This window comes from Paramormyrops kingsleyae, chromosome 1 (genome assembly GCF_048594095.1).
Source record: "Paramormyrops kingsleyae isolate MSU_618 chromosome 1, PKINGS_0.4, whole genome shotgun sequence".
Lineage (NCBI taxonomy): Eukaryota > Metazoa > Chordata > Actinopteri > Osteoglossiformes > Mormyridae > Paramormyrops > Paramormyrops kingsleyae.
Genome location: NC_132797.1, coordinates 70,364,863 through 70,388,023, shown reverse-complemented (window position 1 = coordinate 70,388,023; position 23,161 = coordinate 70,364,863). Strand labels below are relative to the sequence as shown.

Sequence of the window (23,161 nt, the reverse complement as noted above, 5' to 3'; positions counted from 1 at the left end):
ATTAGCCAACGCTAATTCGCACCATCTCAGTGCAAACGTGTTACCTCCTCGTCTTATATTTGGATCTTACACAATGGTCAAAACACTCCTCGTTTCTCCGTTCATTGCAGCCATTAGCTCCGTGCGAAGTCTTTAAGCTGGCCCAAGAGCATACCCCCTTCCCCTTCGTCAGTGATTTGAAAGCGAGGGTCCCATAATGCACCAATTACACATGCTTCACACTGCGTTGTCTTTATTGGTCATAAGTACAGTCAGACAAATGTCAACCTTGTACAATGCCACAAAAACACCAGATGCAGTAACCTGCATTTCTCTTCTTTGGCCATGCCAGTAATTGCAGGATAGAAGCATTTGGTTCCTAATTTTAATAAATATTAATACCCTGATATTCATCAACAGAATTGCAACCCATTTCCCCCCACTCATGAATGGGGCTAGGGCTTCATATGTATATCGTATAGTAAGATCAGAATACATTTAAGTACTAGTAAGCATTTCAGTACTGAACCGCCTTTGGTTGATGTCACCCTTAAGACGCAAGGCATGATCTAAACACTTCGTTGCTTTGGAGGAGTCATCAATTAAGCAGCTTTGCCCTCAACAGTCCCCAAATGTAGTGTGTAACGCCATTCCATTTTAAACATTCACATGCGAGCCGGAAAAGCTTAGAACGACCGAGGTTAGGGCTCTCTGACAATAAGCACAAAAAGGGATGGATGCATGATGGTGATGCTGAGTGAGTGGGGGGGTGGTGGCAGTCATTCCTTAGGGTTGCAAAAGCCTAACCTCTCCACCATCAGCTTCTTCTTATAGCGCAGGCGGCTGGCCTCTCGGATGGCCAGCCACTTGTCCAGGTCCTTGTCGCTGCAGGTCAGAGGCGCGACAGGAGTCGCTCGACAGGTGGTGGATGGGTTCCCGGCTGCCAGCCTCCTGAAGAGCATGTCGTCGCTCTCGGCGAGCACCTGCTCTTCCTGGCTGCCCTGGGCCTCATCCTTGGATTCGGGGGGGCAGGGGATGCAGAGGAGACGTGACTGAAGCTTGCCCGGCAGCTCATGGGGCTTTGGGAGGGGCAAGGCATGGAAGGAGTCAGGGGTACCAGATTGAGGGTGCTCTGCCTTGTGGAGGTTTAATTTGCGGAAGACCAGGTCATCCCGTTCTATGTCTGGGGTCACAGATGCACCTCTCCGGGGCTGGGTGACTATGGCGACTTCTGGCCATGAGGGGGAGCCAACACTCATTCTGCTCTGAAACTTCCGACTCGCTAGGCTGGTCCCCTTGAGGAAGTTATTGGTGCGACGGGCGAACATGTCATCGTTCTCCCAATCTGGGAGGTCGTCTGCCACAGCACCATAAGCCTCAGAGGGGTAGAGGGTCTCCAGGGTGGGGCCCTTCGTACATTTAACTAGCCGGGGGCTGCAGGAGGGGTCTGGCCTGGGAGAGCCTGTCTGAGGGGGGGCCGTGTGGCTTGTGGGGGGCTGTGAGACTATGTGAGGTAGCGTGTGAGAACTGCATTGTGGGCAAGAAGAGAGAAGCAGAAAGGAGAAGTTTTAAATCTAGGAGAACTAAATACGAAAGCAAAGCCAAGAGTCAGAGGTAAGTGGAGGGTGGATGGAGGGGGAGGTACTTCCTGTCTTATTACTCTTACTGTACCTTTAAAATACTTTTAAAATACTCTGGCCTAGCACACACAGTGCCTTTAATACTTATGTACTGAGATATAGGGGAAAATCAAACTTTCAGAAAAGCTACACAATTACGTGACATTAAGTCGACCATAATTGTCTATTAAACTTAATTCCAGAAAATCACCCAGGAAAAGGCTATATTGACAGTGACTGTTATTATGAGTGAGTGTCTTTCCTTTGGCAATCATGCAGTGACCTTTCAGCCGTGAGATGGTGGAGGTGAGGGTGGGGAGAGCTTCCGAGAACATGTGGATGACTGGGGGGCGTGTCAGACTGCGGCCGGTCAGACGGGGGCGCTGCATGCCATGGACTGACATCACAGTCCGAATCCTCTGACGACGAACTGGACGTCGTTTTACTACAGCCAGAAGAAAGGAGGGTGCAGACGAGAGAGATAGAGAAAGTCAGAAGCACACCAGAGCACAGTGGAGAAGATACAGCCCAACACAATGCAAAAGTAAAACGGGAAATGAAAGAGCAAAACAGAAGGTGCACTAGGAAACTGCAAGATGAAAGAACCCCATTCCATGCAACAAACACTGATAGAAAAGTGTACCCACAATGCCCCCTATACCACTACCACCAATTAAAATGTATAAACACAAAATGAACTAAGCAAAGTGAGGGGGAAATTGGCAGAAGGGCTACAACCCCAGACACACCTGAATCCCTGCATCTTCCTGTACCACGGACGGCTCTGTGACCCCAGCTTGATTCTCCTCACGTGTGCGTCCTCCTCCGGTGTCCAGAACTTGGGCAGGAACTTATTGTATGATTCATTGACGGAGGATTGCAACAGCAGGCCTATCTTGCGCGTATAGAGGTCATCCTGAACGGGATCAGCATGGCCCATCTCATCCTCATCTTCATCTTCCGAGTCATAGTACAAGTCACTGAAGGGGATGTCACCGACATGTGCCCGTGTCTTGCCAGGTGGGGGCGACGAAGAGGCGCCGCTGCTTGAGACACAGCCAAGCGTGTCAGCTAAGGGGAGGCTATCCTCTGCATGGTACACAGTATATACGGCAGCCAGGCCCACTCACGCTTTCCGTACACACTGCCTCCAGGCCAGCATGCCGGGGTTAGTGGAGAACAAGCTCAGGGTCCACAGATTGGATAAGGAGGAGGGAAAACTGTCAGTAAAATAAAATATCCAAAAACACTCTGCTGGCGCACTGGAAACACCGAACGGGAAAGTTAGCAACTCAACCAATCCGTTAGTGACGGCACGGGAGTTAGAGGTCACAGGAATGGCAGTCTCTTAGTAGGAGCAAGGTGAAAACGAGCACAGCTCTCTTGCAGGTTTCTGACCTGAGGAAGGCCACGGTCTTTTGCAGGGTATTAGGAGCACTGGAGAAGAGAGGCGAGGCGCCCAGCAGCCGTGGACTCATGGGCACAGCATAGTTGGCCGGAGACACAGGGGATGGGCTGCGGAACCTCCGACTGGCCAGGTCATCCAGCACCACGTCTGGCTCCGGCCGGCCAGCGTCCGAGTCGCTCTCGCTATCATACGCCCAATCCACTGGGCTGGCCAACGAAGCATACCCATTCTGGTGGGCGGAACCCGTACTAGAGCTATCCTTGCTGAGAATGGCCGGCAGTAGCAGTCATACCCATACAAAAAAAACCAACAAATAGCGGTGGGTGAAGCAAATGGACTGTCAAACATCTGCATAAACTGGTCAAAAACACAAGCTCAATATGAGTGCGTTACAAACAAAAGAACCTTTCTCCAGATGTGGAAAGAAGACGCTCTCCCTCAAGACACACACACTAGTATGTACTGCCTATACTACATCTACAGATGTTCCCAAGCTACTTCCAGGAAAAGTAACACAGAAGATAAGGGATTCATTACCTAGTGAAGGTGCCATCCTCCTCGGTGTACATCGGACTGGCCCAGCTCCGCCTGTTGTCCTCGTGCCGTTCGGCCCGCTTCTTCCGCAGAGGTGCTGGGAAATAACCTGCCTGCTTGTCCTTGCTGGGGAGGAACTGATTGAACTGTGTGGTGCTCCTGGGTTCAATAACCAGAGAGCGGCGATACTGGAGAGTCTCCTTGCTGTCAGCCATCCTGAAGCCAAGGTCTGGCTCTACGTCGCTGCTGCAGCCTGAGTGGGTGGGGGGGGGGCGAGGGGGGTGTCGGCAGAGAGCAGAAGCGGGGTGATGAGCGGACATTCGCGCCCCACCATTGGCTGGAACAGCACATAAACAATGATTAAAAGTATGGCGAGCCAGTGAGTAGTCATTAGCACTATGGTATGAAAGTGAGGAGGAATTTCTCACATAGATTCACGAGGAGGGAAAAGTTCATACCAGCTCACAGCAAATTTTTCAGTCTTATCAAAACGTAAGAATCCCCATTTGCAAAGGTCGAGCCATTGTGGTAATTTAGCATAGCATAACTGGCTCTCTGGATCGCAAGATAATGAATTTGAAATTTAAAATCAGAGACATTCCTGATCTGATTTGCATGGAAAGTCTAAAAAGATAATACTTCAAAAACTCAAGTTTCTGAAAAACTTCACATCCTTAACTTCAAAAGTTCAAACAAAACTCATTCTGGTTTCAAACTAAAACAAAATAATTCTACAATAGTAGTATTACGGGGCATCGAGTGGTTTATTACTCAAGTTTGCAAGTTTATCACCAAGGAATTCCAGCAGCAAGAGTTCTACTTTGTTTGATGCTTTTGCTAAAAGCAGCAACTAGCCACTAGGGGGAGTACTACTTTCAATATTATGTGGTAATGTAAAAATCAAATGGCATGAAGAGGGAACAATATCTGTTGGCACATTTAAGAATAATCATTTTATACATGCACACACTAATTAATATGCCCTCCTATGTCAGTTCTCTACTGATTTTACAAAAAATAAAAGTAAAAAAAAACACACCAACACCACCACCCCCCACTGCTAAAGGGGAATAATGTCCATTGGGGAGTCCCCATACCTTCGCTGCTGCCTTTGAGAGTGGCGTCAGACAAGATGCTCAGAGGTCTGGACTCCACGGAGTCCAGGCTATCCAGGGAATCTTCCCTCCTGTAACCAGACGGCAAGGAGAAGAGCTCGTCTTTCTCCACGTACCAGCCGTCGCCGAAGCCGCTGTCCCGGATGCTGCCTTTCTGCCCTGCGGAATCCTCGAGTGCCTGGAACGTGACATTCAACCTCGTATTTGTGAAGGCCTTTCAAAAGAGGTGCGGTTCACTCTTTGCCCCGATCTGGTCAGATATACTCCAGATTAAACTATTGTTCCTTCAGCGCTGAAGCCGAACTACCGAATATCGCACACATCATGTATCGGTTTTCAGTACATGTAAGAAATCATTAAAAAAAAAAAAAAGTTGAGTAGAAATATTTGTGGTCCAGCTTAAAATACAAAGGACAAACATTTTCACACAAAAGCCAAAAAGGGGCAACAACAAATAGTGGTTAACTTTTTGTGCATGTAGATATTTATAATAAACACGTAATATAAACTTGTTTACCTTCTCTAATTTAGGTCAAACATATTAAAGGATGAGAGTTCTGCTGAGCTATACTTCCACTATCAATTATTAATTACACTAGTTCTTAAGTAATTAATTTCATAATGCCTAAAAAAGTAAAGTGATCCGGTTCTTTGCATAAACAGAACAGCTAGTAATATACCCACCTAGGGGACTAGGGTTGTTACATATTTTACCGTATTTCCTGCCATATCATTCATTTTCATGTAAGATGTTTAACTATTTGCTTTAGCTAGAAACATTCCGAGAGGAATGTACGGTTCTATAGTCTTAACTCCCCAACAAGACAAGAGAATCCAGCACAGCTCACAGAACTTCATTTTACGGTAAAAATAGAACCTAAAGCCAAAGTCTGTTAATTCCCCAAGTATGCAGAATCCAAAGCTTTTCAGTATAAAATGTGATCTGAAATGTAAAGATAACGCCATTGAAATACCTGTGTGGAAAATTCATTGCAACACAGTGCTCGTTCATTTTTATAAGCCAGGTAGAAGATAAACATTGTTCTTAACAGAAGTGTGTAACGAAGAATAGAATCTATCGGAATGTGAACTGAAACTCAGAAAAAAAAAAGACTAGACTACTCTGAGGACTTGTGTATCAATATCAATATCGTCAAAGAGCAGTTTCAAAAAATATTACCTTAGACAATGCAATGCCCAACAATCCCTCAAAGGCTTTCAGGTTCAGGTGAGGTCCATTATAGAAGGGGTCAGCTTGTGCTTTTCTTCCCAACCAGTAAATGGTGATTAAAACCTACAAGAAAAGGAACACGACTTGTTTTTTCCATTGTGTTTTACGACGCGGTAGGTGCAAATTCAGCTTGCCGGCACGCATTTCTCAGTACATTTACGATGGCCTTTGCCTGCGCTGGACTACAAGACCGAATAAAATATCAGCGATATCCAACAACCTCATCTGCACATGCATCACCAGATTCTGGCTCACTCAAGCCCAGCAGGGAGACGCACATTTGCGTGTGACACTGTATATTTAGCCGTTTTATATCTGGACAGCTATGAATGGTTTTCCAGCAAAGGTCTGCGGGGCGATAGTGTAGCCAACGCTGTGACACGGGGGTCTCAGTTCACATGCAACAGGCCTTTGTGTTCTTTAATAGGTTTATCCAGAAAACCCCCCACCTCTATGCAGCATGCTGACCACACACAAAACAGTATACTGCTGAAAGCCAAAAACCATAGCGAAAGAGGGGAAAGATCCACATCTAGCTCATTTTGGGACACTGCTATGCTACAGTATCACCCCTCGCCTCCTACTGTACAAGCACTGGATGTAAACATTGGATGTAAACCGACTTTTGCCACAAAAACACATTTCTCAAAAGCTTTGTACCAATATCATGGGCCTGAAGGATCAGTAGAAAAGCACTACACTGTATTTTGGAAAGGCATGCAATGAGGCTGTTTTAGATCGTTTTGGATTGACCACTTACATTTGTGAGCCGTCTCTTAGTTTCCTCCTTTCTGAAAGGGAAAAGATACAAGTGGTTAGATTGTCCAAAGTGGGAAAAAGACAATAACCAAATGTCCGACCCCGTGCTCTATACCGACTGCACTAGAAAGTAAAAAGTACAGCCACTGCTGCCTGACCCCCCCCCCCCCCCCCACACAACATCCCAGCACAAACAGCCCTGCTGTGAAGCTTCACACACTGACCATGTCTGTCCCCTCAAAGGAGAGCGTGCAGTTACAGGGACTGCCCCCTGCTGGCAGGACCCTATAATGACGGTGACCTAACGAGGTGCATAATGAACAAGGACCAAGGTAATGAGCCTGTGGAAGAGAGTTTGCCATATACAAAAAGAAAAGGTTTTGATGAGAAAATTTCACTCTTATGATGTACTTGCCACAAAACTAAAAACCATTTAACTAATTTGTGCATACTTTTTGCTCAGTCACAGGGTCAGGTTAGATAACTGTCAATAAGCTTAAAAAGTATAAAATTTACGCTAAACCTCACAAAACAGCTACTAAACGCCACGCTATCCAGTAACAACTGAAGGTAGGAATTTTCTGCAGTAGCTTAAGGACTGTCCCTCAGTAACGCCGGGTGGAACGGTGCCAAAAGATGGTGTTCGCAATCGACTGTGCCGCTGTTAGCCTGCTAGCCTGGCTACCTGCAAACACTATGTGCCCAAACTCAATGGGCATGCGCCCGTCCTCACAACTGTGAAGAATGTGAGACCCAAGGGGGCCCAAAGATTCCACCGTCCATCTCTACGCAACGCATTGTCTCGAGGAGAACGACAGCAGTGGGGTTTGGGAAATGGTGTCACGTGGTTCTACCCCAGTGAACTCGGGTGCCTCCTTGCCACCCCCTCCTACGTTCCGTGCTCGGAGTGGTATTCCGTGCCAAAGACGGCAGCACCTGCCAGGGATAAGGAGAACATTCTCTTCTGACACCTGAGTTTCAGTTTTGCCTCTGACCCACAGATGGGTTTCAATCCGCTAAAAGTGGACCTCCTCATTACTGCCCCACAACTAAACACATCTGGCTATAGGAAGTCCGAGTAACACCACCAGCGCTGAAACACCTAAATTAATCTGCATCAGATACTCTGACTGGGTTTCACATTTGCATTCCGGGATACCAGTTTTCATTAGCGGCCAGCTCTTACAGGTATCTGTGCAAAAACAAATCCTTCCGATGTCACAACAGAGATTATATTAGCATTCTGGCTGGAAAGAGAGCACTATTAATAATCTCCCACAGGTGGCTAGTTAGTTAATGGCAAATATTTTGGCAGGTATCATTTCCCAAGTAACGTTTGGCCCATATAGGGTTGCAAAAGATTTTTATAATCAACATTATAAAAGACCTGTGCTATAACTTCATAAGAACCAATGGGGGGGGGGGGGTGATATTTTATCGAATCATTTGAACCAGATTCTTTGTTTCAGTAAGTCCAGAATTTGCCTCAAAAAGGTAAATATTTATACCTTCGCTTGTCACTGCAGCTGTACCCTTGTAATTGTACCTTTTAAAGGTACAGAAATGGAACATCCTAAAGGTACAAACAGCATTAATGTACCATTAATAGTCCAGACATGTTCCACAGAGTCCATATTTGTACCTTAAAAAGGTACAATTACTTACAGGTAAGGGTATAATTGGCAGACTCTTGAGGGTACAGGCCCAGGAACAAGCAAAGGTACAAATTTTTACCCTTTTTTTGAGAGCGTACACTCTGCTGAGGGATTTTGTTTTTTCCTTGTGTCCGAACAAAATCTCCAATTCTTTCTGGGGAAATGCATCTGTGTACTAAGAAGCTCTCTTTTGTGACACCTGGGATGACACTAGCTAAGTCATACGATCCTGGTCATGCTGCCTTAGCTGGGACGCCAAGCCCTACCAACCTGAGAGAACCTCCCTGCAAAAACACAAACATCAGAACCACAGCAGGCTGCTGTACAAAACTTAGCACACTTACCCAGAAAGGCCTGGCTTGTGACAGCTGCCAAAACGTACTACAACCAAGACGTCGGGTTCAGGGTTATGACTCCAAATTCTTGTGGAAAAGTATTGTTTTTTTAGTTATAGAATATCTTAAATTACAGTGCATGTCAGCAAAACCTGAAAGTATCTAAGCCTGAGCACTCAGGTTTGGAACAAAATGCTAAGTAGCGTGTGCATATTGCTGGCTTCCAGACCTCCCCAAATAATACCAATCTGAGGACAGAGATACAGAGTGCTGCCACACATTGCTTTATCCTCCTGAGTACAGGGAGTAGCTGGAAAGCCAGACTTCGAGTTCGCTGAAGAGTTGGTGGTCATCTTCCCACAACTCGGAGGGGAAATAATTCCAGAAGATTCCGGGCATTCCAACTTCCGTCCAAGACACCCATTCTGTCTGGCACACCATGTTCACAGAAATGGCAAAATCTAAAAAAAGCCTCTGACCTTTAAAAGCACCGAAAATCTAGTTTGTTTTTCAGCAAAGCTCGAGGTGACAACCAAGCAAACCTTTGACCACAACACACCCGCCAAACGGGGCTGGCGTTCATGACCCACGGCGTACGCTGTCCCTATACGTGTCCCTCTAGAAAATAAAACCACCTGCAGCACCTCCAGAGTTTAAAAAAAAAATAAAAAATTCTATACCGTCTCACATCCATTTCTACATCTCAACCTATGAGTAACCAAGAAGTATAAATTAGTAAGCAAGTACAGTATGAAAAATGGTCATAATTTCATACTATAGTTATGTCATGTAACTTTAACAGGCTGGTAATATCTAAACATTTTAAAAAAACAGTACAGTGCAGAAGGCAGTCAAAGGAAAAGGCTGTTTACTCTATGTGCTCATTACAAAAATAGATTAGAATATGCGCAAATTAAGAGCAAAAATAGAAACGAACAAGAATGTCTTCTGCCCTCCAAAAGTCACTGATATCTTGTCAGAGTCAGATGAACACCACTTCAGTTCCCAAAACTCCTTTCAAAGGGCAGGGTTCAAATTCCATGCTCTCCTTAATTAATTAGTTTGTGCAGTTTAACTCATAGTTTAAGGAGTCAGTGAGGTATTGATTAGCTATATAAGCGGTGCTGGCGGCCGCATCAAAAAACACACGCGCACATTACACACCTGCTGGGGTGACAATACAAGAACTGGTGGAACTGGTGAGCACTGCCCGCAGTAAGGAGCAAAGATATCTGGATCACAGAGCTGACTATGTTAAACTGCAGCTATGTGAGTAAACAGCAAGAGAAATTATTATTTCTTTTAAATAACAATGCTTATTTTTATTATCTGCAGCAATTCATATACTATCAGTAATGTTTCAATCTCTGTAGGACAATGAATTCAGACGCAAGCGTTATTTTAAGGGGGGGTGGGGGGGGGGGGGGGATAGCCTTGACATGCAAATACATGATTAAACGGATACAACAGCAATGACATCAGCTCCTATCTCACACCGACTCCTGTTAGCAGGCAAATAGGGCGAGTCTTGGCCTTCCAGCGTTCAGACCAGCTGGTACCAGGGCGGAAGCCCAAGGTTAGCGTTGCCTTGTATGGTAAACTGCATAAGATACGCATCGTGATAAAGCACCGTCAAGCATATCATGCCGTCATTGTAGAATACGTAGACAAACAATACCACACGCCCACAGAGCAAACAAGGCAGGCCACCTGTATTATTTGTCCAGAATAAAAACACAAGATATAGTAGCACGTTCCATAGAGAGACTCTAGCAATGACAAACAGAAAACAACTTAAATAGTATGCTTATGAGTTTGACAACAAATCAGGACTTTGAATGGGTTCTACAGCAGGGGTGGCCAATCTTATCCGCAAAGGGTCGGTGTGTGTGCGGGTTTTCGCTGCAACTGCCTAATTAGATTACAAATTAGAGGACTAACTGGCTGAAGATTGAGAGAAGGAATCATGTGGTATAATGACAAGATCTTTATACAGTCAGCAAGACATGTCTATGTATAATACAATATATAAAATATTTTTTGGCTATTACACGTTATACCACAAAGTTTGTCATACCGCGCAAGGGTTATGATTATATGTATTATGTCTAGAGACGTAGACTATACAAAGAACTACACTCAGTATCTGCATCAGACAGCGTCACCGATGACCATGAATAAATTAAAGCCCGGAGCAACTGCTCACCCGTAGGTAAAATACCTAAAATATAGTCATTACACCTCAGAACCGTGAAACGCGGCTGGAACAGGAAATGAATACACACGCCCAGCGTAGGTGAAGGCCGGACATGAAGTCAGCACCAGAAATAGATGTGAGGACAGAGGTGCTTGGGACTGAGATGCTCACCCTGTCCCTAACGGTCTGATGACTCGAGGAGAGCACGGTCATTGCTAATCCCAACGTGATAGTGATCTGCGCAGAACACCCAGACGCATTCCTCTGCGGCTGACGTCTGTGTCCTCCTCCAACACGACATGGGGAGTCACAATATAGAGTATCAAAGGCCTTGAAATATGCAGGACGACAACAAAGAACTCATCATAGATTGGCTATTGCCCATTAAGGACTCTGCCTGTGCAATACTTCCTTTGACCTTAAAATGATATACGAGTGACTCAGGATTTTCAGCTGCATTCTCATGGACATCTCCAATCCAGTGAGCTGCCACCGCCGAGTGCCACTTGTGCAACGTTTGGCCCTCAGCACATGAACCACATGTCAGAAGAACTTCAAAGGGAAACGCTGACCCTGATGCTTAGTGGGAAAAACCATAAATACCTCCCGGTGCAAGCTATGTACAGTACAAGTGTCTCTGAACTGGTTATCTAACAAAAGGATCTTCGGTCCTCATACACACAAAAGATTTTAATTACCGTACGACAAAAGTGAAGAGAACCTCAAAATTACAATAGTCATTCAAGAATATTCATAGTAACCTTCAGGCAAAAATCGGCTCTACTCAGTCTCCTGGAGACAAGGACCTTGAATTGTTGTGTATTGCTTTCTTTTTTTTTTTTTAAACAGCATTTAGTGTTCAGTGTTCATTGTTCAGTGTTCTTTGTTCCAGCCATTTGATGCTCTGCAGAACTGCAATTTCCTTTCGTGTGCAGAATAATGCAGTGGCGACTTAATGTCCGAGCATTCTGACAAAAAAAAGCCAGCACGTTCTGTAAATGTTACATAAAAATGTTCTGAACTCCCAATAACAGGAGGTGACTGGCCTCATGGCTCACTGCCACCTCACTGAAGACGACATGCGTTCACGTTGTGGGACTCACATTAACATAAACGCTGAGCGGGCTGACAGCTGCAGGGACTCAGGGGTTCAAATTTCAAACTAAATTTGCACAGATCTCTGACTGCCAAAGCAAAAGGCAAACAAGGACTTAAACACACAAACATACTGGGGGGCTGTACAGATACAAGAGACAAATGCTCTCAGTAGATTAAAAGGCTATGCTTCAGATTCGCAGAAACCAATGTCACAAATAGGACTTTCTGGCTCTATAATTAGCAGGACTGAGCCCCTGCACTGAAGCCCCATGTGAATGCTGGCGTTACGGCCAGGGAGGTTGGCGTTTACAGCCTGGAAACTGCTTGTTTGCCGCCCAGAGAAACAGCAAGGTCTAGTTGCTAAGGAAGGAAGGGCGTGGTGTATTACTGTCCAGAAGCAGTGAGGGCTTTATACAATGCCAGCCAAGCAGAGAGGAGAGCTCACTCAAACGGCGACGGCACGGGAAAAGTCGAGGGGAAACCCCGGCCTCAAGGCCCTGCCCCCTGCCACCAGGGGGCCGGCCCCCAGCCCCCATCGACCTCTGCATGTGACCTAAGGGCTCCCAAGTACCTCTGCCTCCCACCTGCACAGCGGAAGCCAAATAACATGTCACTGTGCTAAAAGAGGAACGAGCACTGACCAAATATTTCCCCCACCAAGATTTTTTTTTTCCCCCCCCATGCTTGATAGGAGCTTTTTTTGGGGATCTTCACATACCCATATATATATGAACACACCATACACACAGATACATTATATTTACATTAAACAAAAGTCATGCAGGTCTACACTGAAGGACAACAGCAGATCACCCGATGACCTGAATCACCAAGTCACCAAGTAAGCCACCTAAAGAAAATGTGGCAAATGAATCAGAAGATTTGGGACAGGCAGTCCCATATACAGCTGGGATCCACATCTCTTCTTGAGGTCACATTAGCTTGTGCCACCAGACATACAAAACAAACAAAAGCTTCACAGCAACTTAGGATACACCCATCACACTACTCATTAACTACAAAAAGATCAGATTTATAATCTGAAAGTTCATCCATCCTGAATTTTAGGTTCACCCTCATTATTCCAGAACCTTACTTTCCCTCCCCAACACAAACTTAGCAACAACACAAGAAGTATACGGCAATTACGGTCTTGGCCAGATACAGACAGTAAACCCAAATGAATGCCAATCCGACATTCTAACAGTTCATATTTTCAGCCATTAGTGACACAGGCCAGGACTGATGTTTGTGAACACTGTGAATCCCCAGAATTGTCAGGTTAACATGGCACCTATCAGGCCAAATATAGTATCTGGAGTTAGGGTGTGTGATGTATTGTCTGTAGTGAAGTTACAATGATAAAATGTCCTATTTTAAGGGACAATGAATAAATCTGTTGGAAAAAGTGATCGTTAAAAGCAGACAGTGTCTATGACAAGCAACTGATCCAGAAGTTATATAGTTATATATAGAAAATACAAATTAAGTGTATACACATCTCTCTCATATATTATATATATTAAATAAATCAAAAGATTTATTGCCTCCTGTGAAATTAACAACCGCTGGCAACCTGAAGGAAGCTACTTACTTTACAGTCACTCTGGTGGACAGATCTTGCAGGTCTCCCGGATCAAACAGCTGTGCTTCTTTTAGTCCCAGCTTGCCACAAGCCTTCAAGAAGACATTCACGTTGTCCTGTTAAAGAGGCAGAAGGGATTCCCCACACTGAGCGTCAACGGGATGAAAACCTGCAGAATTCACCGACGACGATGTCGGCAAGTCTGCGCCCACAAAGCTCAGCCTGTGCGCTAAGCGGATAAGAGGGCGGCCGGGGGGTATCCAGAAAATAAACAGGCACTGCTGTCATGCAGGCCGGCCGCCGTGACAAACTGTCACATAATCTTCCAGCACTACCTGCTACAGACCAGGGGCAGTGACCTAGCAAACAAACGTCAGTGCCACAAGGCCACTCCCAGTAAGCCATGCAAAGTGCAGAATGGGTGGACACACACACACACACACACACACACACACACACACACACACACACACACACACACCCAGAAACCAGATGCTAGTCCATGCACCTTTGCCTGAATAACTGAAAAATGTATATACAAGTACAAAACTGGGCAGAGAAAGTAACACTATAGAGGCTATTTGGAGAGAAACCTTTAGAAAACCTTCCCCAGTAAGACTCATCTACAGTATGTAGATTTATATGTGCTGCTACCTTAGGATCAGCTTGAGAAAAAGTCACGAAAATTTCACATGTATCTCCTATACGACTCTCATGTAGGTCTGAGACGAGCAAAAGCCGCAGCATCAGCGTCGACAGCAGCTGTGTGTGTTTATAGCTGTCATTTCTCAAAACCGCGACGTTCTCCTACGTTTCCTTTGCCCAAACCTCAGGATTCAATGAATTAATGCTATTCAGAGGCTAGTCCAGTTCTAAACATGTGAAACATTGCCGGCTTCATATAAAATATACAATAGGCTCCACATACTGTACAAGAGAGACAGTGAATCCTGCAGCAAGACTTGGCTGATGCACTTTCAAGACATAAAACACATGTATGCAACAGCGGCACAACCTAGTACATCTCCATCCTATCATTACGTAGGTCAGTAATAATTATAGGTTTCTTGGTGTGTGTGTGTGTGTGTATATATATATATGCACACATGTTCATTAGCAGACGACATCCACAGCTCAGCTCCTTCGCCCTAAAATGCCACCCCCACCCCACCAGGAACAGGGGTGCGAGGTGGGGGGGCCTCAGACACCGAGAAAAAGCCCTTTGGTAGGATGACATTCAGAAAACACATCATTTACAGCCATTAGGTCTATGTTGTGCATGCAATACAATTACTACATGAGACTGAAGGCTGTCTTTTGATAGACGTACTAAAATATTTTTCATTTACTGCATGTGATTTTGCTATGCATGTATACACTTAGACTACCATGATAGTGTATTGGGGGACTGGCTCATTAAGAGGCAGTATATTTAATATTTCCCCATTATAATCATATTCCTGCCATTTAATTCGTGAAGATTTTTCCCCCCATACTTTATACTCATTGGACCAAAGGAGATATTCCCTGTTTAGCTGCTTAAAGAATAAACAAACCTTCAAATACTTGCTAATCACAAACCATTACTGCAACAAAGTAATTGTCAGTACTTATTCATATACGATTTATGGTTAACGGCAAGCCTCAGCTTGAGAGCCATTTGCTTAGTGCATTTACTTAAATGCTGTAGATCACAAGACTGAGCTCACTTTAATAATGGATACAGCAGTGCAAAACAAACAAAGATATGGGTGGATAAGAATAACAACCAAAAAACCATCTCACACACACACAGCTTTTTAAATTTTAAGATAAAAATTACAATTTCAAGCAAATGAGCCTCCCAAGAAAGAAACAAGTGACACAAATCTCAAAGGGAAAACAATTATGCATTGTTCTCAATCAGATCATAAATTTAAGGCACGAGTATGACCAAGACTATTGATGAAAAATTATGAATGATATTTGATATGACCAAGTAAATAATATTGATTGTTACAGACAAGCTTGGAATCTCACAAGAAATGGCTGCTCACAGCTGAACATGTTAAATACCTGGAAACTGCCCCCTAAATGAAAGCTCAGGCATGATTCTACACACTGCATGCCATTTACGCACCTGCTTTGGGAGTATTATATGCGGCTCTCACTTTCTCATCATTTTGCTAAAACAAAAGCAACGTAATCCAGCGTTGGAGGTTTCCAGTGTATTACATAGCAGACAAACTTCTCAGCATCTGCAACAAGATCTAAAAGTATCACAGTTTCAGTACTTATGTCTACCTGTAAAACGACATTCCAGCACACTGTCCATTAACAGTACCTAACATTCCGTACGTTCGCTAACCATATGAGCACCACATGAGAACAGATTGAGCTCACAGTCTGTGTGAAATGTTACCAATGCCTCCAGCATTTTTACGATGGTGATTCATAGTGGACAGAGCAGATAATTGACCCTGGAGAGGAAGTCAAGTGCTCTTTAGTGCTTCAGGCTACGCTGGGGAGACACGGCAACGTGCATCCTGCAGATTCAGAGTTCCTATTGTTACACCTTCCTGACGAAAAAACAGCAGTTAAGCTGCAAATCTGATATCATCTGCTACAGTGAGACAAGCAAACCTCACCCTTAGTAACAGATTTCACTTTTAAATAATGCAATTTAAGGGTAATAGTAAACTTTAGCGTTAAAACCCAGATGACAGAAAACTACAGAATGAACTAAAATTGCTTCAAAAGGAAGTAAAGAATCTTATAACAAAAAAACAGCGATATTCCAACAGACTAATATCACAAAAGCATAACCTGCACAAATTCTAGGCATAATTTCTTAATTTTCTCGCTTTGGAAGGGAATGACAGAACATTCTCAGTTTCAAAACAATACTGTAAAATCGGCTTAATGCAAGTCTTTACATAAAGTCACAAGAGGAGTTCGGTGGAAATGAAAAGCTCCCTTAGACTTCAAAAGGAGCCAAAATTAAAGACCATTTTCAGAACCAGTGGTCTCTGGAAACTTACCAAACATTAGACCACAAGGCAAAATATGAAAAGCCAATCAAAAATGTAAATTTACTTGAAGTCTTAATATAATCCATGTTAAAAAAAAGAAAAAGTGCAGTGCATCAAAATGTGTCAGCTACTTAAGACCTGAATCAAAGTTCTCTGTCCTCAGTTTAACTTGATCTTAAATATAGCCATAAGGGACAAGTTTAAACATCCAATAATTAGGCATTTAAAATGGTTTGTGAAAGTAAGGTAAAATAAAACACAAAACAGATGCCAAGGAGATGCTGACCTATTACTGACAACAAAACTGAAGGTATTCAACCTCACCGAACAGATCTTCGTTAAACTGGATAACAACCCTGTCAGATGAGTTCATTTTACATCCAGCAACGTACGTAATTGAAGGTTGCATATAAAAAGGACATTTTCTGAATTACCCAACTCGGGTCAATTATAGCTGGTTTATGGAGGGCTGAACCCCATGAAGTAATCATGAGTTCCTCTGCGGCACACTACTCAGTCATGCGCGTTTCTTATGTGGGAAGACCAACCACCTCACAAGGGCAAGAGTCTCATAGCCACAGTGCAAAAAGCAGGTCCAACTATCCAGGGAATTTCACCATGCAGCCACAGTAGAGCCTTCATGGAACATCGAGACCCACTGGCATGGAAAGCAGAAGACGTGGATCAGTTGAGGCTGGCAATGGTAGAAAGGTACCGGGCTGCCCTAAATCCATCTCGCCAAGAAATTCACTAAACCAGACATTTCCTCCCTCTTGCTAATGAGACATCTTCAAGCTCAGATGATTCTGACATACTGTTTTTATTCTGCTAGATGTTCTGCAGCAAAGCACCAAAAGATGAATACGGCCAGATTTTAATATGACAGCTAGAAAGACTAAAGCTATAGCTATAGAGACTTTCATTTTAAAGAAACCACATTCACCTCACCTAGAAAAAAAATATCAGCAGATTTTGACGTGTGACAGCTTCCAGGCGAAGACGATCAGGTTTTAAATAAAAAAAACTTTGACCATTGAGATAAACACTACCACTCCCCTCCCCCCCCACATTGGCCACAACTTCTAAGGTTAGCCCAAGGGCCAAGGATTGCTTTTCAATGATTCATTTCATTGGTGCCTTCAGTAATCCCCCCCAATACCGTGTTCTAAACAGCCGGCCGTTCTGAAGCTACAGACAATGACCCAGCCCCTGATTTATGACATTCAAGAACCATCTGACTTTTCATTTGCAGGTTCTTCTCTTTTACCAAGAGCCACAGATGACAAACAACTACACACTCCTTAATTCATCTTTTACTTCAAGATGTACATGAATGCAAACAATGATTTAATTCTCTGATGCTACAGGAATCTCCAGACATCAACTTGCAAATCAAAGTATATTTTAATTAAAGACCAGCCCTAGAACATAAAAGCAACCCGCCAATTAACCCCCTACAGTCTCATCTGAAGTCAAACATGCATACTTACGCATCTTCTGAGGTCAACTCTGTCCTCATGACCCCCAATGCAGAGTCTGCATTACCCTCCTACTCCTCTACTTAAGTTAAGCTTCTCAACACACGTCTTTCCCTCTACAAACAGCTGCACGCAATTAAATCCTGCCTGCCTGATGGTCTGGGAGCCAAACCAACTGGCAATGAAATCACAGCCTTCACTCAGCCTGCTAAACACCCCGTAAACACACAGGGATGTCTTACCATAGCTTTACCTTAAATTGTTTAATAGCAGGGCAGACGGAAATGCACCCAGCAAAACCCATTAAATCTGTCTTCCCAGCATGTTGAAGGGTACAATGGAATTAATACCTGCGACACACTGCGGACTTCACTGCAGCTGGTTGGGGGTTCGATTCTTATTTTTAACATCAAGCATAAGAAGAAATGTTTACAACAGATAATATGGGGGAGAGGGGAAAAGATATTTTGTCACTGTCTAGAAGAGTTTTTCCACTGTTGCCTTCTCCAAACCCCCCTCCCAAACGGACTAACTGCTAACCGGCATTTGTGGTATTGCTTTCAGTTCTCAGTATTTCTGTTCTGTTATGGCAGGAATATGGCAACAGGAGCCTAACAGGATCACGTCTTGCACTTACCAAGCCGGCGATCGGCGTGGACAGCCTGTTGACTCGCTTGATGATGCCTGGTTTTATTCGGTTGATCAGACTGAAAAGATAAAGAGCAGCGACGTGAAGCTGAGGGCCAACAGCGAGGGCTTGGGGCCCGTAGCGGCCTCCTATACGGCTCCGCGAGAACCCAGGGAAGAACAAAGAAATATGAGTCACGGACAGACTGACACCGGTGTCACACGTCTGGAGCAGTGTGACATTTCAGCTGGATCACGGGTAAGGCACCGCTAACTGAAATCCACCTCACATCTGTGCTTATTATATTCTTTAAAATTGCCTGCCTGTTAAAATCCTGCCCTGCCTGTTCCCACAGCGTTATAAAGTGTCACTGGAAACGCCAAAATTAATCTAAAATCAGACTAATGCTGATGCTGGCCGATAAAGGCACAAAACAGCGTAATTAAATGTTGAGAGGGAAGCAAATGGGATTCCTAGTGGGCACCAAACAGTTCAGCACAACACCTCAGACCTTAAATGACTTTTGTTAGGTTTAATATATAAAAATTGAGAAACAAATGGCAATTAGAGTGCAGGAGAGAATGGGGAGTGTTATACAGTTAAATGTGGTAATGAGTCACTCTATTGTGCCTATTCCTGTATGCAATAATTTTAGGTAATGTTGAAGTGCTATGTGAGAAAGGCAGCTTTGTGGGACCAGCCCTCCTGAACTAAGTATACCATGCTGTTAGGAGCGGCCTCAGATGGGAGCTGTTCAGGAAGCCACCCCCCTAAAGAAAGGAGCAGGGCCAATACAGCCCAGCCGTGGGAGGGTAACTGCATGACTGGTAAAATTGCCCCGTTGTTCCGGTCCAAAATGCACAGCCTACGCACATTGGTAAAAGGTTCAGAACGAGTTGTAGGAACCGTCCCCGTTAGCAGCACGTTTACCGGAATCTGCCATTCCTTCCCCAAACCACAGCCGGCCAGCAGCGATCCAGGTCGGGCAGAACCATGAGAGGAGATGGAAACAATTTCCCTGAAGAGCTAGAGGCGAGTGTCAGGTGTCCGTTCCTGGCAAGGGTCCTACACCGAACACAGCTGCCTTTCCACATGCTACAGCCAGGTTGGTCTTCATTAAAGCTTAAAGCCAGTGGAACGTAATGAAGGTTAAATCGCTTACAATACGGAAAGACGCAGGCCGTGGCTTCCTGGTTTCCAGTGTCACAAATCCTAGCTTAGTGTAGCCCTACACCGGCACTTCCTAACAGACGTTTGGAAGTTCTCACGCAAAAATACAAAGGTGTAAGCGAGACAGTCGCTTGTTAACAATGACAATGTAGCTAAATACTTAGACTGGAGTGTTAATTAAAGGTTTCCTTTCAGAAAGGGCCGTTCTGAGAAACACCTGTAATATGTTAAGCTATGAGGGAGAGACTGAAAATGTAGGTTAGTTCACGCTGACGTTAACCATGCACCCAAGCTCGTGCCGGACTTACTCGCACAACAGGACTCCATTCTCCAGTGCCGATCGAAAGTCCCGGTGCCCGAATTTCTTCTTGGATACCTCCTATGTGAAACAGAGAGAAGAACCATCAGAGAAGAGTGCAGAGGTTCAAAGCATCCACTGTTTCCTGCAGAGTTCAGAGGACCGAAACCATAGATTAATGCCATTAATCAGGGAGTCCTTGTTTGGAGCTTCCTTCTGTCGCAACTCTGAGTGCTGTTCTTCTGAACACACTGCTGGAGATGATCTGCAAACCACAGAGGCCAAGACCATCTGGGGAAACGTCAGAATACGCCAACGTGTAGGCCTCATGCCTTTTCAATCATCTCCACCCGTCGGCAGGGGACGCCGAGAAGAGACACTGCATTGTCGCAACGTTATTTTCGGCGACGACGAGCACAAATGAGAGCCCGCAAGAAACCCTACCATCGATGCCGAATCAAGCCAACAATCAGGATGACATTTAGTGTAAAGATTGGACAAAGGACATCACTTGTCTGTCCCAAATACAGCCAAAGTAACACAGCCTGTATCCCTCTGAACGATTTTAACAGGAGGTGAAAGGCTACTTCACATCACAGAGAAACCTGTGCAGCTGTGACATGCCCTTGCAGAGGTCACCACCTGACCAAATACACTTGGCTCACTCGGGCAACCAACGTCTCTCCAATTTCACTTGATCTAGGCGGCTGCAATTTCACACAATTAACACACACAGACGGCAGCAGAGTCCATCCTCGACATGCCCAGGGAATCTTCCGAAGCCCAGGATGGAGCCATAATAGGAAACAGTTGGGCTGAGGCTGTAAGGGCACGTTATCCTTCAGGACCCATTTAAAGTGCAGCGTCCGAAGGACACACAACTCATCTGGCAAACCCCCCCCCAAAAAAAAAAAAAACGTGGGATATGGGATAAAAATGAGCCAGTCTGCCAGACACTTTCCTGCAAGCAAAACCATACGACCTCTTTTTACTGTAGCTATTTGTCTGAAACCTAGACAGTGTCACCAATAAGATTAAAGTTACATAAATGCATATGGACACATATATAACGGCTCTTCATAGGGAAAAGCAGCAGAAACTGGGTTGTCCTGCTGTGAAGGTTATTTAGCATGATGCCAGGGCACGGGATGCACGCTTTAAAGGTGGCAGGAAAATTAACACTGCTGTACGTGTGTGACAGCTGGCATATGAACCCGCTCTGCCGTATGAAATCCTGACCCCTGCTGTTATATCAGAGAAGGATTCGAACGTGACCCTGCAGTCAGACGGAACCTGCCGGAACAGGGGAACCGCAGCTGAGACGGCAGGCAGCTTCAGGACAGCATTTTGCCAAACATAAAAAAAAGCTCCAAGCAGCAAATTTTCACGAAAAAGGATGAACTTTTCCGAAATGGAACTTTGTTTTATGTTTAATAATTAAAACATGGTTGAAACTCAAACTAGCAGAGTACAGCTAAAAATTATTGTACTGCAAGTTACATAAAAAATAAACTAAATATTACAAGAACATTTTTACTCAAAAATCCATTTGTTAGTAGAATGGGAAAAGCCATAGGGGACAGTGGATTCTATAAAAAGGTTCAAGCATGTTTTTCATAGGAAACCGTTTGGGTTTGTGTGTAAAAATTTGTGAATCTGTACAAACATGATCTGAGCAAAGAATATTTTTGTAAATCATTGCAAAAGTGCAATGAAAGGCAGCTCTAAGTCATCCTTGGCATGCCATTATCAGAATCGGTATTGATTTTCAAATTCACAAATAAGAGCTTTCATTATAAGTGTCAACCGCTTATCACAATGTCATTCATTTCAAACTGTATTTGAACAATTACTCAAGAGAACTGGAATTATTGTTTTATTCAAAATTTTCTTCCCTAACTTTGGTTACTGTATTCATTGCCCAAGCATGCAACATCATTAGGTGCTGGTCTTCCCTAACAGTCTCAAGCTGTGATTCACACATAACTTTGCGACGTGTCTCGTTCCGTTTGCTCTAATCCTAGGTAATGCGCATGGCTTCCAAGCTCAAGCACCCAGGTTGCCTGAGAAACGTCAGACCAGCGAGGTCAGGAGGTCTAATTCCACATACTGATGTGAATCTGCCTAATTAAGGGTTTGCGTTCAGGCGGAGCATCATGTGACCGGCAGCTGAAGAGCTGACTGCTAGACACACACGCCAAGTCTTTTAAATGGATCTGTAAAGTACAACACTCTTTTCAGGTAGTTGTGGCAACAGGTTTGGGGCAAATCACAAACACTAGGTTTATAAAACAACTCTGCCAATAAAACAATACTCAGAAAAAAAAGTTTCGCCTTAACAGGCATATCAAAAATTACCTTAAAATCCATTATAGTGGTTCTCAAACTATTACATTCAAAGACAAAACAATAAATGGTTGTCAACAGGAAAATTACACGTACAATCTTTAAGGAAAAAAAAGTTACATACACTAAACACCCACAAGTCATACACATGTGACTGAATTAATTTATAATTCTCTTCATAGATATAACACCCAACAACAATTTCTACTAGCGTTACTGGATTCCACAGAATACTGAAGTGCTTTGTAACGCTAAAAAAGGGGGGGGAAAGGATTCACATACCTGCTTGCGTGACAATAGATGAACTATTAGCCTCTATTCAAAAGACGCTACTGCATTCCTGGTTTCGGGAAATAAAATAAGCTTTTAATCGTAGGGCGGCACGATCAAGATTCCACACAATACGAGAAAATAAAGTCTCTTAATTACAGCAGCGACACGTCGCATGCATGTTAAAAACTTAAGCTATGAAGTAAACCAACAACACTTTGGCATTCATATGGGAATAAATGGAATGTTTTTCCTCCATCTGCTCAAAGCCTGAACGCACACTAGTTAAAACTACAACCAAGGCCATTGTTCACTCATGCAAAGACAATGGGCCACTTGGAGAAAAACAGGAACGCGCAGATCGCTAATCTGCATCAAAAATACGAACCACGGCGAGTCCTACAGTATGTGGACAAATACAATTTAAAAGTAAAAAAAACTACTA

General features: G+C 44.1%; 1 protein-coding gene and 1 long non-coding RNA gene across 14 annotated transcripts in view; one reads left to right on the top strand and one right to left on the bottom strand.

Annotated features, from left to right (window-relative positions):
• Positions 1-23,161, bottom strand: part of lmo7a (LIM domain 7a) — a 46,026-nt gene that overhangs the window by 17,965 nt on the left and 4,900 nt on the right. For 8 of the 13 annotated variants that reach the window (XM_072697716.1, XM_072697727.1, XM_072697721.1 and 5 more), the window contains exons 3-13: positions 20,111-20,181; positions 18,642-18,711; positions 13,525-13,631; positions 6,647-6,677; positions 5,836-5,949; positions 4,638-4,833; positions 3,544-3,793; positions 2,997-3,269; positions 2,348-2,644; positions 1,882-2,043; positions 787-1,506 (exon numbers count right to left, since the gene is read on the bottom strand). In XM_072697716.1, the coding sequence (XP_072553817.1) occupies positions 787-1,506; positions 1,882-2,043; positions 2,348-2,644; positions 2,997-3,269; positions 3,544-3,793; positions 4,638-4,833; positions 5,836-5,949; positions 6,647-6,677; positions 13,525-13,631; positions 18,642-18,711; positions 20,111-20,181 (2,291 nt within the window). Of the gene's footprint in view, positions 1-786; positions 1,507-1,881; positions 2,044-2,347; positions 2,645-2,996; positions 3,270-3,543; positions 3,794-4,637; positions 4,834-5,835; positions 5,950-6,646; positions 6,678-8,644; positions 8,738-13,524; positions 13,632-18,641; positions 18,712-20,110; positions 20,182-23,161 lie in introns of those variants that run through there. The other 5 variants (XM_072697719.1, XM_072697749.1, XM_072697741.1 and 2 more) reach the window with 4 other exon arrangements.
• On the top strand, positions 18,152-21,968 carry LOC111860500 (uncharacterized). Its single transcript, XR_002842045.2, has 3 exons — positions 18,152-18,890; positions 19,364-19,459; positions 19,594-21,968. It is a non-coding gene; the product is annotated as an uncharacterized lncRNA (long non-coding RNA).